The sequence below is a fragment of the Zalophus californianus genome, chromosome 11 (assembly GCF_009762305.2).
Source record: "Zalophus californianus isolate mZalCal1 chromosome 11, mZalCal1.pri.v2, whole genome shotgun sequence".
Classification (NCBI taxonomy): Eukaryota; Metazoa; Chordata; class Mammalia; order Carnivora; family Otariidae; genus Zalophus; species Zalophus californianus.
The window spans coordinates 36,582,371-36,596,260 of NC_045605.1; the positions used below are offsets into that span (position 1 = coordinate 36,582,371).

Consider the following 13,890-nt stretch of genomic DNA (forward strand, 5'->3'; position numbering starts at 1 on the left):
CAAGACACTGGGTTCAGTACATGATCCCTGAATTCAAGGACTTGAGATTCTAAAAGGAAGACAGAGTAAAAACAAGCAAACATATCAAAAGATACTATAGTAGCAAGTAATTGTTGACCACAGAGCCCAATTTACTTTAGACTTAAGCTGAGACATAAAGCGGAGGAATCAGCCATGGAAATCATTTTGGAAAGTACATTCTGGAGTGATAGAGCACCTCTGATCCATACCTCAATACTTTATGTCTATGGTTAGGTTTCTTGCTGATAAAAATTATAACATAAATAGATTGTGGAGTTTGGAAATGATTGGATAATAGGGAATAAAACATAATTGAGTATGTACTAAGTAAAAAGCTGATACCGGAGTTTATAGCAATACCATAATTATTTAAATTGTCACTAGAATAGATTTTGTGGGCTAGCATTTAAACACACAGAGAGTCTTGAATGACACAGCAGTCACCCATATGTATGTAAAAAAGACTTCTGCTACATCTCAGAATTCTGCTGTTTAGGAAATCACTTCATTTTGTTTCCCTCCTGGTTTAGGATATCACTGAAATACCTTGGTGTAATTACTTCCATACTTTGTCATTAGTATTTTGTATTTTTTTATTTCATGCACTAACCCTCCAAATTGTGGCTGCGCTGAAATGAAGCTTCCTCTGAAATTTTGATTCTTATTCTGAGGTACCGGGAGGGGGGGGCCCAATGTAATCTATAGCACTGTATAAGGTTTGAGTCTAGAATTATAAAGTCCTCCGTGAGCATGTGCAGGCTACTCTGTAATTCAGAGCGGAACAATCAGCATTCAGAACCACGCGAAGCTAGGACTCTCTTCCTTGCTCCCTCCCACCCCCCCCATAAAGTGATCCCCACCCATGAGTCCTAGACCATTCAACCCTTGCGTTTGGTATTCGTTCTGCTCCTGAACTCTCATGGGCCATCCGTGGATTGAAAATCAAATTAATACACAAGGAGAGATTATCATTGCGGAGGATTTGTGGGAGCCCAGACACTTTTTATGAGAAGAGACTGTCACCCCCAAGGATGTTATTTGAATCTGAAAAGAGGTGGTTATAAAGGAAGTGGCTCTGCTTTAATCTGCTGTGGGGAGTGCAACCCGGCTCTACTGCTAGGCGGCCTTCCCGTAGGAGCAGAATGAGCACTCGCTGGAGAAAGCAGCTGAGGTTGGGAAAACAGTTGCAGTTTTGCAGTTTCAGGAATGTGTGGGAGCTGCAGCTTTAAGATGGCATCCCCCCCCCCCGCCCCGCCCCGCTGCTGTGGAGAGAGCCCAGGCTAACGTGAATGGGGGTTTTGTATGAAGGTTGCGGGTGAGGCAGAGCCACTTGGTAATCAGGGCAACAAGGCACATTAATCCTTAAGGAATATACTTTACATACAGCCTCTCTCTTTTCTCTTAAAGTGAAAGCATAAGTAAAACTTCCCTGTGCTCCCATAGTTATCCTGCCTTTGATCTCATTTGAAGTTCAGTGCTGAAGGCAACTTGATCTCGGACGCTATCTCCTTTCATAGATGATAATTAGCCCAGTTCTAGAAGGCCGGCTGCAATGATATCCTTCGCTGTTCGAAAGGAGACGGGGAGTAGGGATTGGAGCAATTGTTTGCTGTGTTGATGACTGTGTTGTTGCCATGGGAAAGCTCAAGACTTCAGGAGAGTTTGTGTTTTGTTGGGCGAGGTGCCAAGCTGTGGTGACTTATTACAGCGGCGCGAGTGAGCCATACAGAGCAGTATCCTGGGTAGCAATTCAAAGGGCAGGAGCGCTTTAATCAGGGAAAGATAGAGCGCTGGGTATCCACATTATGCTTTATTTCAACTTGGAACCGATAAACAAACCCAACATTTTAAAGGAGTCTCTGGGTTTGGTCTTTTCACTTTGGAGGAAAAACAAGTCAATTCTTCCCACCCACCCCAGCTAAAAGGCAAAACAGAAAATGCTTCTGCTTTACATATAAAGACCCCTTGTAAAGAATGGAGTGTTCTCAAATAACAGCTCTGCTCACAAAGGCGAGTTAATCTTGACTCAGTCTCAAGAATGGCAAAACTGTACAGGCTAACTTGATTTGGTGTGAAAAGCAAAACAAAACAAAACAGGGGAGGAGATTGGGAAGGTTGCTTCTAAATTCAGATTCCAGACACTGCTTTGCCTCACTTCTCTGAGAGATTCGGCCATTTGTGCCCCCAGTCCCATGCCTAACAAGCCCTTGGCCCAGCCTCGATGTTTAGTCGTTGTCTAGCCACACTGAAGACAAGGAGTTTTCCTTGGGGTTGAAGGAAAAGTTGCTATATAGATCCATAGAAAGGAAAACTCTGGAGCTTTGTGAATGATTTTGGCCTTTCAGGTCACAAAAGACTGGCCACAGCCGCTCTTCCTGCCAGTAGTCAACATAGCCCTGATTCTTTAGGAAGATGCCAAATCTCCCTTTCTTTTTCTGCTGTGTAGACATTGCCTAGAAGTTCCCTTGGTGCCAAGTCTTTTGAAGCCTCTTGATCCATTCCAGAGAACTCTTGGAAGAAGAGAGAACAACTTCACAATTTCCATTTTTAGCCTAAAACAGATGTCAACATGTTAACTCTTCTTCATTTGGTATTGTGGGCCTGGGCCTGTGTAGGGATCACAGAGGCACAGTGAAGCTCCCTGTGTTTTCCGGATAGATTTTCAGTGGCAGACTTGTGAGAAATATATGTGTTGCAGATCAATGAGGCAGCTATGTCTTAGAGCATAAAGGGAAGACAGGTATTTTTCTTATTTTAAAATATTGGAGTAAAAGTTGCGTGTGATACATTTTAAATATTCATTGTCTGTGTTTTTTTTTAAGATTAAAGCCTTTATTAGGTGGACGAATAAAGAAAACATAAGCTTTTAGTAGAAGATGATTTGTCTTCTCAGCACACTTTTTTTTTAATGTCCATTTTCCAGGATTGTTTTCTCTTATCTTTTGGAAACACTTTTCAGAGTGCTTATACTTGTGTTTGTTACTTGGTAGTTTTTTTTTTTTTTAAAGAATTTGGGTTTTATTTTTTTTTAAAGATTTTATTTATTTGAGAGAGAGAGAATGAGAGACAGAGAGCACAAGAGGGAAGAGGGTCAGAGGGAGAAGCAGACTCCCCGCTGAGCAGGGAGCCCGATATGGGACTTGATCCCGGGACTCCAGGATCATGACCTGAGCCGAAGGCAGTTGCCCAACCAACTGAGCTACCCAGGCTCCCTGTTACTTTGTAGTTTTATTTGGTTGCCAGATTGGCTATTTTTTTTCACCCAGTTTGACCTTAAAGAGACATACTTTACATAGAGGCAGATGTTTTCATCTGCCTTAATTTTCAGTTACTATATTTCCAAGTTTTGGTAACATTCAGAATAGTTTTTCATATAAGCTGTGGACATTTTTCTAATATAGAAACAAATTTTCTTTGTGTACCAGAAGACTCAAATAGTAACTTACAGGTATCTAGGCCTTTGGGAATTAGGGAATTGATGCAACTTTCACCGCAGAGGTTTTCCATATAGTACAGTTTCATACATATGTTAATAAGGATACATCCTGTATCATCATCATCATCATCATCATGGACTTTTTTTTAAAAGATTTTATTTATTTATTTGAGAGAGAGAGAGAGAATGAGAGATAGAGAGCACGAGAAGGAAGAGGGTCAGAGGGAGAAGCAGACTCCCCGCCGAGCAGGGAGCCCGATGCGGGACTCGATCCTGGGACTCCAGGATCATGACCTGAGCCGAAGGCAGTCGCTCAACCAACTGAGCCACCCAGGCGCCCATCATTATAGACTTTTAAATAGACATTTGTTTTTTGTCTTTTAAACTGCTTTATTAATTTCACAATATATAATGAACATCTTGCCATGAAATAGGGTGAAACTCCCTTGCTGACAGAATCTTATATTTTGGGTCAAAATACAACATTCAATTGGAAGCTGGTCATAGGAGACCCACAAGAGACATGTAACACCAAAAGGTTTACAACAAATGTACGTTGAGAACATTAAGTTTAGGAAGCAGGTGTGTCCTCCTATTAACTTCGGGGAAAGCATCAAGATTCAAGGCATAAGGCAAAACTCATCATGATGGTCATGGTGAGGAGGGTCAGTGCTAACTGCCTGCAGACTATGACTGAATTGCTTTTCCCTCAGCTTTTCCACCAGCTGTCTCATCTCGTCCCCAATCCTTTCCATATTCTCCTCTCTCATCCTTGCCTGTGGTTCTCCAAGCCTCTGAATCAGGTCCCACCTATACTGCAGGATGGGCTGCCTAACACAGAACCGCCTACGATTTACTCTCGGCACACAATATTCACCAGCTTCCAAAGGGAGGGCCAAGGGCTCTCCTTTATTAGCAACTTGCTCCTTTTCATCCTTTTTTTCATTTTCCTGTTTGGCATTCTCCACGTTGAGATTTTTTACTGCTTGTTCCTCTTTGGACGCCATTGCTCCTGGACCTATCCTCGCAGTCTCCTCCTGCCAATTCTCCCCGAAGAGTGTGCCCCCCACGGCACTTAGACCTGTACACCAGCTTCCCCTCCGCCTTGGACTCTTTGGGGCCGCCTCTAGCCCGCACACCCTCAGGGCCACCAGGAGCAGGCACCGAGAAGCAAGTGAGTGCAGGCCGGCTCTTAGACTTTGTTTATTTATTTTTTAAGGTTTTATTTATTTATTTGAGAGAGAGAATGAGAGAGAGAGAGTGAGCGCATGAGAGGGGGGACGGTCAGAGGGAGAAACAGAGTCCCCGCTGAGCAGGGAGCCCGATGCGGGACTCGATCCTGGGACTCCAGGATCATGACCTGAGCCGAAGGCAGTCGCTTAACCAACTGAGCCAACCAGGCACCCTAGACTTTATTTTTTAAAGCACTTTTAGGTTCACTGCAAAATTGAGGGGAAGGTAAAGGGATTTCCCAAATGCTGTCCGACACATCAACATCCCTACCAGAATGGTAAATTTGTTACAATTAATGAATCTACATTGACACCTCATTAATCACCCAAGGTCCATAGTTTACATTATTTGGGTGCACTCTTGGTGTCGTACATTTTATGGCTTTTGACAAACATATAATGACATATGTCCCTCATTATAGTGTCGTGCAGAATGGTTTCACTGTCCTAGAAATCCTCGGTGCTCCACCTGTTCATCCTTCTCTCTTTCCTAACTCCTGGCAACCACTGACTTCTTTACAGTCTTCATAGTTTGACCTTTCCCTTATTATTTTAGAATGCAATATCTTTAATTTTAAAATATTTCACTAAAATTTGAAAGCTGCTTAAAAACGGATGAGTGGTTAAAAAAAAAAAAAACACCTCAGAACCCTGTTTTTGCATTAAGGATTTGTTGCAAATAGACTAATTCCTTCACCGAAAGTGAGAATTCCTCGACCTAATAATATATCTGAATGCTATCCTCAGTCAAAGGAATTACAACTTTCTGGGACTTTGGAAATTTCAAAAGTGATTGAGTCAGTAGCTCCTTGAATAGAAGGATAAAGAGCAGAACACATAAGAGCAAAACATGGCACAGATGCATTTAGCCTTTTCTTTTTGAATGACTCCTTTGTCCAGGGATGACTGTAGCGTGGTTTCATTGTGATCGGAGCTGTGTTTTTGGAGAACTATAGCAGTTAGCTATTCGGGTTTCCATAGCTCCTCTGTCTTTTCCAAGAAGAGTTTTTATGAATACTTTAGTTACTCACAGATCTATAAAAGGTTATTAGGGAAATTAGGGCCAATAGGAAGCATTAAAAACTTTTGAAGTGGATGCCATAAAATGTAAAAGATGATCTGGATTTAAAGCAAGTCTTGGTGCCACGTCTCAGTACTAGATGGATGGGGGAGGAGACATTTCTCTCTTTTCTAAATTCACCTCAGCCCATACCCCACTCTGTGTTTGGACTACTGCAGGACTTCCAAACTGGCCTCTTACCGCCTCACAAATCCTCTACCCTCTCACCAGTTAAATATCTAAAAAGAACTCCTGTTTTATTAAGTCCCTACTTAAAAGGCACCTTTAGCCTAGAAAAAATTCTAAGCTTCCTAACTGATCCTGAATTTTGTGGACCCCAGAGTTAGGAGGATTCTAGGCTTGTTACTGGAAATATAACTGTGGTAGAAGCCAGCCAGACTTTTCATTCTGAGGGGTGAGAGAGTGAACCCTTTCTCTGTGGCCCAACAGAGCCAGAATCCCCTCCTCAGAATGGGACTCTGTGATCAAGGAAGGCTCGGAACTGACTTGCAAGAATGAGGGTGGAAGAAGCTTTCACAGATTCAAAGGACTGGACCGGGTGGGTCCGATCAAAGGCCCCAGACTGGGGAAAGAGGGGCACACACTGATGGGGACCAAGGACCATTTGGGTCCTGGCGCCCACTTCCTTGCACATAGTCATTGCACAGGAAGAATTTGACGTGGGATTGGCTGAACACAGTGGCAATTCTTATGCTTTTTTTTTTTTTTTTTTTTTACTTAGATACCTAGGTCAGAGTTTAAGTAGGACAGGAAAGGTGTCAGCTCTAGATCAGAGCCTATGGCAAACCCAGGAGTCATAGAAAAAACCCTGCCCTTCTGCGGGTGCCCACAAGGGCAGCTTGGGCAGTATGTTTCTTGTATTAGTATATACTTGTATCAGCACTCATGGAAAACTGGTTCCTACTGGCTCCTTGCTCTGTGATCCATTCCTTAGGAAGAAATTGCTATTTTACTATAGAAATCACTATAATTCAAGCAAGATTAGCAAAGGAAACAGCATCAGTTGGACTTACATTTTGACACTGCAGTAATTTCTATATTGGGAAGTTATGTGATACTTATGTAAACGTTAAAGAATATACCACTCTTTGTGGAAATAATTCAGGATGCCTGAGTAGAAATTATTATCTTTCCTAGAGAAAGTGTGAATCATATGCTCCATCATTTCAAGGAAAGTATAGAAAACATTGGCTGAAAAATGTCAAAACTACATTGATGGTCGACATTGACCAGAAATGTGATAAAAATGGGTTCTTGAATTCATTATAAATTGGCAGAGCCCTTTTAGAAAGCATTTTGGCAATATCTTTCAAGAGCCATAATAATATCTGTGCCCTTTGACTCAGTAATTTCACTTCTGGGAATCTCTCAGAGGAAAGAATCCAAAATATGGAAAAAGCGATATGCATGAAAATAATCATCGTAGGATTGTTCATAATAATAATAAAAACCATCAGAAACACCCATGTGTACAACAGGAACCAAAGTAAGTGACTCTTACCTATGTAAAAATATGAATATAAAAAAACCTGGCGAGTAATACATGTAAATCATAATGGAAGTATTAAGATGGTGTGTATTCATATATATTTTTGGGTTGTAAGCAACAGACACAGACTCTGGCTAGTTTAACCAACAAAATAATTTATTAGAAGAACGTGGGACTGTTTGTAGAATGCACAGAAAGTCTGAAAAACCAAACCTTGGAAGGGAAGGGGAATCAGGGCAGCTCTGAGGCTCCAGGTAGCAGGAACTGGAAAATCTTGTCTGTAGGGTACCTCCTCAGAGGACAGTCAGCTCCATCTGGCTTCTGTGTCGTTGTCCCCAGCCTCCAGGGAATGAGAATTTCTTTGGTCAGTCTTGGATCACATACCCACTCGGTGACAGGAGGAGAGGGCACCATGATCAACTGTCTCACCCAGAGCAGACACAGAAGGAGGGGTGGTCTCCCTGGGCAAAATGGGGGGGGGTGGACATATACAAATAAGAGAGAAGAGATGTCTAGGAGGCCAGTAGAGCAGATAAATAATACATAGTGGGGTTTTCTTCTCTTCTCTATATAACATGAATTCTCTTACATTTTTAAGTCAATGAATTTTAATCAACATAATGTATGTCTGAGAAAGTCAATATGGATAGAGATAGAAACATTTCCCATTATATTATTGCAAATACTGACCGTATGAAGCAACACAGATAGCTGGAAACAAACCCGTGTCTTTAACAGTGAGCTAAATAGCAATTTCTTAATATCTTAATAAATGGAAATACCTGATGGGGCTTTGATGAGGAATAAATGAAGTAGCATATGAGAAAGGACTCTGCAGAATGGCTAGCACATGCAATAAAAGTGCATATTAAACTCAAATAAAGGCTAAAAGGCGTAAAGAATGAGGTCGCAATAGCTCTTCAATGTTTATGTTGTAGCCAAAAAGCAACGGTTAAGTTATATATAGTGGCAGGTGATAATGATTGTAGAATGTGTGAATTATGGTTCAATTTAGATTTTCTTTTCCAGTGCTATTAATTTGTGTAAGTAAAAGTGTCAACACCTGAATGTATTATCCAAGTATGAGTCCAAGAAGCACAGTTCACGAAGGAGCTGATTAATTTGCCTAGGTTTGGATTTATTAGGATGCCATTGATCATGACATACATACTTTAATTTAGAACAGTTAAAGGATGTACCATATAAGATAGGAATCTGTTAGCATATATAAACTGCAGTGAAACGCTGCAAGAAATGTAGTATTTGTTTCTGTCAATTAGTCATGGGCCATCCCCATGGGAGCAAAGTAATCATTCTGCATTTACCACATATCCATGGACTATAATCAATTGGCTTGATCAGGGTCTGGGTGTGAGCTAGTTCTCCATGGCAGTTGGAACAACTGATCTAGTCTAAATGGGGATACTGACAGACAGAGCGAGGCCTAGAGTAAGGCAAGAGAGCCATGTAGGGTGCACTCATTCTCAAGTCAGGCACTCATTGAGTGTGAGTGGCTTACATCCTGTGCCTCACGCTAGTCCTGGGCCTGGTGGCAGAAAAGTTGGCATGTGCCTCAATTCAGAATTTATAATTTCTGGGAACAGGACTCTATGTTAGACTGATAGCTGTATGTGTGTGTGTGTACAATTTTTGCTTGTCAGATGTATAATACACGGATCCTCACGATACCTGGGATCCTCAGTCAAATGGTATTAAAATCTTTTGTACCAAAGGATTGGTTCAGAACCATGCAGCTAGTTACAATAAAACATACTTAACTATTAAAATGTCCGTATTACCCACAACAATCTACAGATTCAGTGCAATCCCTATCAAAATTCCAATGGCATTTTTCACAGAAATAGAACAAACAATCCTAAAATTTGTATGGAACCACAAAAGATCCTGAATAGCCAAAGCAATCTTGAGAAAGAAGAACAAGGTAGACATAACACTCCCTGATTTCCAACTATACTACAAAGCTGTAGTAGTCAAAACAGTGGGGGTATTGGCATGAACACAAACATACAGCCGAGTGGAGCAGAATAGAGAACCCAGAAATAAACCCATTCATATATGGTCAATTAATTTATGACAAAGGAAGCAAGAATATACAATGGAGAAAGGACCGTGCCTTTAAAAAATGGTGTTGGGTAAACTGGACAGCGATATGCAGAAGAATGAAATTAGACTAGTACCTTATACCATGCACAAAAATTAACTCAAAATAGATTAAAGACTTGAATATAAGACCTGAGACTATTAAAACTTCTGAAAGAAAACATAGGTGATGAGCTCATTGGCGTCCATCTTGGCAATGATTTTTTTTGGATCTGACTCCAAAAGCAAGGGCAACAAAACAAAAATAAACAAATGGGACTACATCAAACTAAAAAGCTTCTGCACAGCAAAGGAAACCATCAACAAAATGAAAAGGCAACCTACTAAATGGAAAAAATATTTGTAAATCGTATCTCTGAGAAGGGGTTAATATCTAAAATATATTTAAAAAAAAACAACTCACAACTCAGTAACAAAAAAACAAATAGTTCAACTTTAAAAACGGGCAGACATTTCTCCAGAAAAGACATAAGATGGCCAATGGACACATGGAAAGATGTTCAACATTACTAATCACGAGGGAAATGCAAATCAAAAGCACAATGAGATACCACCTCACACTTGTCAGAATGAATCTTACCAAAAAGAAAAATAGCAAGTGTTGGCAAAGATGTGGTTTGCCATGGGAGCAAGGTAGTCATTCTGTGTTTACCACATATCCATGGACTATTGGTGGGGTTATAAATTGGTGTGGCCACTATGAGAAACAGTACGGAGATTCCTCAGAAAATTCAAAACAAAACTACCACATGATCCAGCAATTCTATTTCTAGGTATTTATCTGAAGAAAATGAAAACACTAATTCAAAAAGATATATGCACTGCTACATTTATTGCAGCATTATTTTCTATAGCTGAGATATGACAAAAACCTACCTGTGTGTCTGTCAATGGATGAATGGCTAAAGAAAATGTGGTATGCTTACACAATAGAATATTACTCATTCACGAAGAGTGAAGTCTTGCTATTTGTGACATTTTACCCCTTGAGGGTAAAATAAGTCAGAGAAAGACAAATACTGTATGATTTCATGTATATGTGGAATCTAAAAAAGAAAACATATGAACAAAATGAATAGATACAGAGAACAGACTGGATGTTGCCAGAGGTGAGGGGGATTGCAAGGTGGGTGAGGGGGGTCACGAGGTACAAACTTCCAGTTATAGAATAAGTCATAGGCATATAATATATAGCATGGTGACTATAGTTAAAGTATTATATTGCAAGTTTGAAAGTTGCTAAGAGTAAATCTTAAAAGTTCTCATTAGGAAAAAAAAAATTAACATTTATTATATGCTGACTGTGAGCCAGGAGTGAAACTAAGCATTTTATTTAATCCTCAAAATAAGTCTATGAGGTAACTATTTCTATTATAAAGACGGGGAAATGGAGGGATCGCAGTTTAATAATATGACCAAGATCCCAGGATCAGTAGCAGACCTAGGACCTAACTCTGGGGTCTGTCTCCAAAGTCCACGCTCTCAAACACAGGATTCTGCTGCCGTCATCCTGGCCTTTTACCCAGTTATTCTCACCGCCCCCCCTCCCCCCGCACTCCCTCTGACTCACCGCCAAAAGCTTTTGGGGTCATTAATTCTCTTATGATGTCATCCAATGCAGAGACCCTCCCTTTCTTCCAACACTTATCTTCCTTTTGCTGACTTCCCTTTTAGCTCTTCCCACTGTGCACACTGAAAATTCTTTTCCATTGTTAAAACAAAACAAAACAAAATCCTTCAGGCCTTCAGTGAAACCCGGTTCTCCCCTAAGAACATTTCCTTACTTGTATTCCTCTTAGGTAAACGTCGGAGAAGCCCTGGGAGCATACCTCGAAACCTTTAGGAAGCAGTGTCAGCATTATCTTGGTTCCAAACCACCTCTTTCAGCTTCTTCCCCCTCCTTTGAAATTTGCACCACTTAGCTTTTCTTGCCTTCGACGTGATCTCTCATGGCCGTCTGCCTGTATCCTGGTCACTTCCGCTCTAGACAGCTGCCTACTCTTCTCTTCTTCCCAACTCCTGCCATCGTCCCAGCAGATTTCAGCCGAAGGAAACACATCAGACGCTCCAGCTGTTAGCTTCCTGACCTCCAGTTTCATTAGCATTCCCTTTGGCTCCACTGGGGAAGGATTCCCATGGCCTCACCCTTGACCTTATCACCACCTCCAACTGTCCTACCAGTGAAATCTCAAACCCAGATATCACGCTCTCTTATCTACTTCCACCTTCCCCATTTCCTCACTCCCGCTAATCTGTCCTTCCTTATGAAGACCTCAACTCTCTTGACCTCTCTGCTGTTTCTTACTTTCTGCATGTCCTCTTACTACTGTTCTTTTTTTGATTTACCCAAACTGAATCTCCCGGTTGGCAGTTGGGATTACTCTTCTCTCATCAACACCTTCAGTTTCTTGATTTCTTTATCCCATCTTCCACTGTTTGGGTTCTGAGTCTCCAGAAGTGGCTCCTGAGGGATTGAGCGCAAGTCATTTACTCAAGAGGTGATTCTCGGAAGCACGTGTAAAGGCGTTGGCCAGTGAGACAGAGAAGGGAAGGAAGAAACCCCCCTGCAGAGTGTGCTAAGAAGCAGTTTGCTTCTGTGGGCAGTGAGGGCTCCATCTGACCATGAACGTGTCTCAGAATCGCCCTTCCACCAGAGGCAGGGCAGGTAAGGTGTTTATCCGCCAACATCCAGGGGCCAGGGACTGAGAGTTCTCCCAGAGGAACTCCTTCCCTAGAATTCCTTGTTTCCCTTTTGTCTGAGGGCCAAGCCTGCTTCCAAAGCTGGAGAAAGGCCCCAGGCAGAAACACTTAGCTGCTTGTGTTGAGAAGCTGTCAGCATACACAGGAAATGTGAGTACCAGGAATATATGGATGAGGCACTGGCAGCATCTACTATGTTTATCTATCATGCAAACCTCTCAGTACCAGATTGATCTGGAAAGCTGCTTTCTGATTACTGACCGTATTTTTGTGCTATGATTAATATATAGTTTCTGATCTTGGCAGGAGCCTTCATTGACATTCTATGATCTTTTAGCTTGTTGCCTTTCTTTCATTTCTCTATGAAAGAGAAAACTCTGTATTTACTTATTTATTTATTTATTTAAGATTTTATTTATTTATTTGACAGAGAGGACGAGAGAGCACAAGCAGGGGGAGCAGTAGAAGGAGAGGGAGAAGCAGGCACCCGGCTGAGTTGGGAGCCCGATGTAGGGCTCGATCCCAGGTCCCCAGGACCATAACCTGAGCCAAAGGCAGACGCTTAAGCATCTGAGCCACCCAGGTACCCCCAAATTCTATATTTAGAGTTAGGTAGGGTGAGTTCACATTCAGGCTTGGCCACTTGGTGAATTTGGGTAGATATCAAACTTCTCCAAACCACACTTCCCTCTTCTGTAAAATTGGGATATTAATGTCAACTTGATTTTTGTTATAAATCATTTGATAAAATAATAAATACACATAATAGGACATGCACATAGTATATATAACATAAACATATTTCATATCATATAGGTATGTCGATATATATATCCTGTCACAATGACTAACACATAACAGGAACTCATTAGCTCTTTATCGGCTTAGTCATCTTCTCTTCTTCAGTCCTGATATTCTTAGCAAATGGCCTTGACTCATACTGCTCACAGAGAAAACAGACCATCTACTCCTAACTCCACAACTTTTCAACACCCTCCCAACAGAGAATACCTGTCCTGTGTTTACACATTCCTTGAGTCTCCCAGGGAGGGATGCTCTTCCTGTTCAAGAGTAACCTTTCCCTTAGCTCTTTCCTATTCCTCCAGAACTTCATATTATCAGTTACCAGCATCCCCCTGCTGTACCCTCAGCCTGACGATCTTCACTATTTTTCTTCAGAGGGCTTTCTTTAAAGTGTTATAATCACTTGGCTTGTATGTACCTTTTCATTTTTACTTCAGCCCAGTCAGAATATGTAGCATACTGTGTATTCATTGAAGCAGAAGATGTCCTTCTATCACATAGCTGCCGAGAGGGCAGTCGCAGAAAGTCATGTTGTTTTCAACATGGTCAGACCTGAGAGACAGAAAACTACACTACTTCTATTCCCTGGGTATAGTAGGTTTCTGGGAAATTGGGAGAAGCTATGAGAAGATGAAGATGGGTTGTGGATGACAGGTAAAATGTGGGAGTTAGGGAAGGTGGTAAGACTATTTTTAAAGCTGATCTTTAAAAATTAAGGAACAGAAAATCCCTAGGTGCACTTAAAAAGAAATTTTAGCATGTGGGGTATTTCTGTATTTCCCTCCATTATACAAAACATCATTGGCATACCAAAAATATTTTTTATAAAGTGTTTAGACTTTAGGATGATGAAGACAAAAAACAGGTTGACAGACTGTACATAAAACTTTAGTAGGAGTTGCTTTCTATGGTAAATAAATACACTGAAAAAAATCTGTTCCTGTTATAGGTGCTGATTTACCATTAGTATTATTCTTTTTTTTTTCTGCAGATACTTATTGAGCAT

General features: G+C 41.1%; 2 protein-coding genes across 2 annotated transcripts in view; one reads left to right on the plus strand and one right to left on the minus strand.

Annotated features, from left to right (window-relative positions):
- Positions 1 to 13,890, plus strand: part of MAML2 (mastermind like transcriptional coactivator 2) — a 342,795-nt gene that overhangs the window by 32,769 nt on the left and 296,136 nt on the right. The window lies entirely within an intron of this gene.
- Positions 4,065 to 4,574, minus strand: LOC113913956 (protein BEX1). Its single transcript, XM_027578510.2, has one exon. It carries the CDS (start codon positions 4,462 to 4,464, stop codon positions 4,078 to 4,080), a length of 387 nt encoding a protein of 128 aa, XP_027434311.1. The 5' UTR covers positions 4,465 to 4,574; the 3' UTR covers positions 4,065 to 4,077.